Genomic DNA, 3,164 nt, shown 5'->3' on the forward strand with positions numbered 1-3,164 from the left:
CATTGAAAATTATTATTACTATTTTCATTAACAATGATATTAATTTTTTAAAATTAGATTTATCACTAATATATATGGTTTATATTCATGTTGTTTTTTTCATGTTTATACTTTGTAGGAATTTGAGCAAAACAATAGATGCTTTAGATTTCATTAGCCTTAATAACATTGAACTTTATATTTAAAATATTTGTGTTAAAACATTTTACTTTCATAATATTTTGATAATTTGTTTAAGTTGAATTATTTTAAGTTAAAGATTCATTTAATCTTGACTATTTAAAAATATTTTAAATTTTAAAATTATATTTTTTTGACATTATATTTGTATTGCATAATTTATAATTAATTTATCTTGAATTTGAATTATATTTGTTGAATATATATATATATATATATATATATATATATATGAACAGTACAATCTCAAAACAGCATGTCAAAACACTTCAAAACTGAAACATTCCGTTCCAATTAAAAAAACAAAACACCTATCAAAATAAAATTGACAACCTTAATTAACCCAGGAGAAGATGTCCGAAAGGTAACCGACCGTATATTTCAACTTGATTTTGATTTTACATAATAGGGGGAAGGGAAGTCTTTCCTTTTTAGGCCTAACGAAGACTTCACACCATTCCACAAACTTTCACTATTTTCTTCCTTCACAACCCCCCTACTCCCCCAATATTACAACATTCGCCCCCAATTCCCTCCTCCTTTTCATTTCTCAACCCTAGACAACTCCCTAATTACCAGAAGTTTAGCTAATTCGCCTCCCTGATTTTCAGGTCCGCCTCCCGTTTTTTTAAAAAACTCACGGGAGGATCCGATCCTCACAAACCAAGAGAGACATGACAAGGACAAAACAGAGAGGGGCTAGAGAGAGAGAGAGAAAGATAACCCGAATCCGGACCCGAAGATATTAACCGGGTCTCAACATTCGAGTCGAAGCAAACGCCTTAGATCTCTGGTGGCCGAGTCATCAATTGAAGCCTGCTTCTTCTTCGAAAAAGACGGCAAAGGAAGCGAACTCGGCGCCGGGGACACTGCAAAAGCCGATCCGGCGTACATATCACACTTTCCATTCACCGGAGACCTCAGATCCACGATCCTGATCTGTTTTGAAACCACCTTGGGGTCCGGACCCAATCGATCCGTGCTAGCAACAACAAAATCACCACCATTTCCTTGTTCCTTCTTCGAGGACGCAGTCTCGCTGCTCTTGATCTTCGTGTCTAGCGACTCTCCTCTCCGTAAAATCGTAACTTTCTCCATCCCCTTGTTGTTCCTGGGGATCTTGAGATCATCAACAGTGCCTGATTTCTTAGAAATCGACGGCTCTGGTTGTTTCTTTCTCTGGCCCGATCTCTCAAACCGAACCGCCGTTGATTTTCTGTTAAACCTAGGGTTGCTGTTGTTGCAGTAGCTGTTAGTGCTATATGCGTTAGGGTTAGAAACGTTTCCGTTTCCATAGTAATAATTTCTCCGACGACAGGGAGAAACTCTGATTCTTTCAATCAGGCAATCTTGTGGCCTTGCAACCTCAGTCCCCATAATAATAATAAACACCAATAATAATACCTTAACTAAACAAGAAAGAGAGAAGACAGGAAAATCACAAGAATCTCGTTATGGTTGTTGTGTTCGTCAAGCTTTTCTCCTTCTTTCTCCTCTAACAGGGAAGGAGGGAGAGAACGAAAGAAAGAAGGGAGGAGGCAAGAGATGTGGTTGTGCAGGAGAGCGGAGGGTTTGCCTTGGTATTATATAGAGAAGAAAATGAGTAGAAAATGGTTGTAAAGGAGAGTTTCCCACCGGCCTTCCTTGTTCATTACATTATTTTTACGCGTAAATGACCCTGACCGGGCGGGGTTCTGTTTTAATTTTAACTATAAAACCAGTCCTCGGTTTGTAATTATTTTGACAAGTCACTCCTCGATCTTTAATCATCAAATAGAAAAGGTAATATTATTTATATCCGTTAAAATTAAATGTGCTGTAAAAAAAATAAAAGATAAATGTATGATATATGTACTTAACGGAGTTGAAAAGCCTAGCCAAATAAAGAAGAAACTTAAGGATTGGGGACTCACTTGTGAAATGCAATTATAGTAGAGGATATATTTGTAGTTAAGAAACAAAACTAGGTTCCTGCCTGTTCTAGGCTAGGGATAACGGCGTTTGCGGATGCACCAGCCAAGGGTTAGTTGTCCGTTTCTATCTGTCCATTTGAAATTTATTTTAAGGTGGGGGCCACCGGGGCCGGGTTGTTTAATAGGGATTGATGATGCTGTCGGGGGTGGGTTCGTTTCCGGTGTGGTGCTCAGGCACCAGAATTATTAGCATATGAGTCGCGCATATTTCTCTATAAAATATCAAGACTTCTTGCAGGAAATTGGTAAAAAAACAAAAAAAACATTAAGAAAATCAACCTCCATTTATTATCATGATAAAATTATTAATCTATAGTTTTAGTATTTCTCAAGAAAAGTATTTTTCAACCTTCACATAATATTCAATATTAAGATTGCAATGTTTGACTAATAATATTTGTCAATTATACCAATAAGATTATTCATTAATCTTTTTTTAAGAGGTTCAAACTTGTATCCATTCTATATTATATTTTTTTTTTATTAATGTGGGTGTCGGGGCCAGCTTGCGTGCACCTCAACTAATCACACAGGTCCTGAAATTAACGACCATGTAAGCTTGTGACCCTAAGATTTAGGTTTGTGAGACTCGAACCAGTCACTTTTATATCATACATTTTTATTTAACTATTCATTTTTATTATTATTAACGTCGGTGTTCGGACCAGCTTACGTGCATCTCGACTATTCCCACGGGCACTGAAATTAACGACCATGTAAGCCTGTGACCTTAAGATTTGTGAGACTCGAACCGGTAACTTCTATATTATACATTTTTTATTTTACTATTCATTGAGTTTTCTCAGAGTGATTAAACACGTCAATTACCTTTTAATTTACAATCATAGTCTATTTTCACAATTACCTTAAAATTCTCATTCTGCTTCCCAAGCTTTGGTCTCATTTTTAATATTTTATACTCTGAACATATTCTCGTTTCACGTACATAATTATATCTTTTGTTTCTCTGTTTTGTCTTAGAAATCATATATAAATTCGAGTACCTTTCTT

The 3,164-nt window shown here is 35.8% G+C and overlaps 1 protein-coding gene across 1 annotated transcript; it reads right to left on the reverse strand.

Moving 5' to 3' along the window:
• Nucleotides 1-534: 534 nt before the first annotated feature.
• LOC133697740 (uncharacterized) lies at nucleotides 535-1,814 on the reverse strand. Its single transcript, XM_062120488.1, has one exon. It carries the CDS (start codon nucleotides 1,555-1,557, stop codon nucleotides 937-939), a length of 621 nt encoding a protein of 206 aa, XP_061976472.1. The 5' UTR covers nucleotides 1,558-1,814; the 3' UTR covers nucleotides 535-936.
• Nucleotides 1,815-3,164: the final 1,350 nt, after the last annotated feature.

This window comes from Populus nigra, chromosome 6, assembly GCF_951802175.1.
Source record: "Populus nigra chromosome 6, ddPopNigr1.1, whole genome shotgun sequence".
Classification (NCBI taxonomy): Eukaryota; Viridiplantae; Streptophyta; class Magnoliopsida; order Malpighiales; family Salicaceae; genus Populus; species Populus nigra.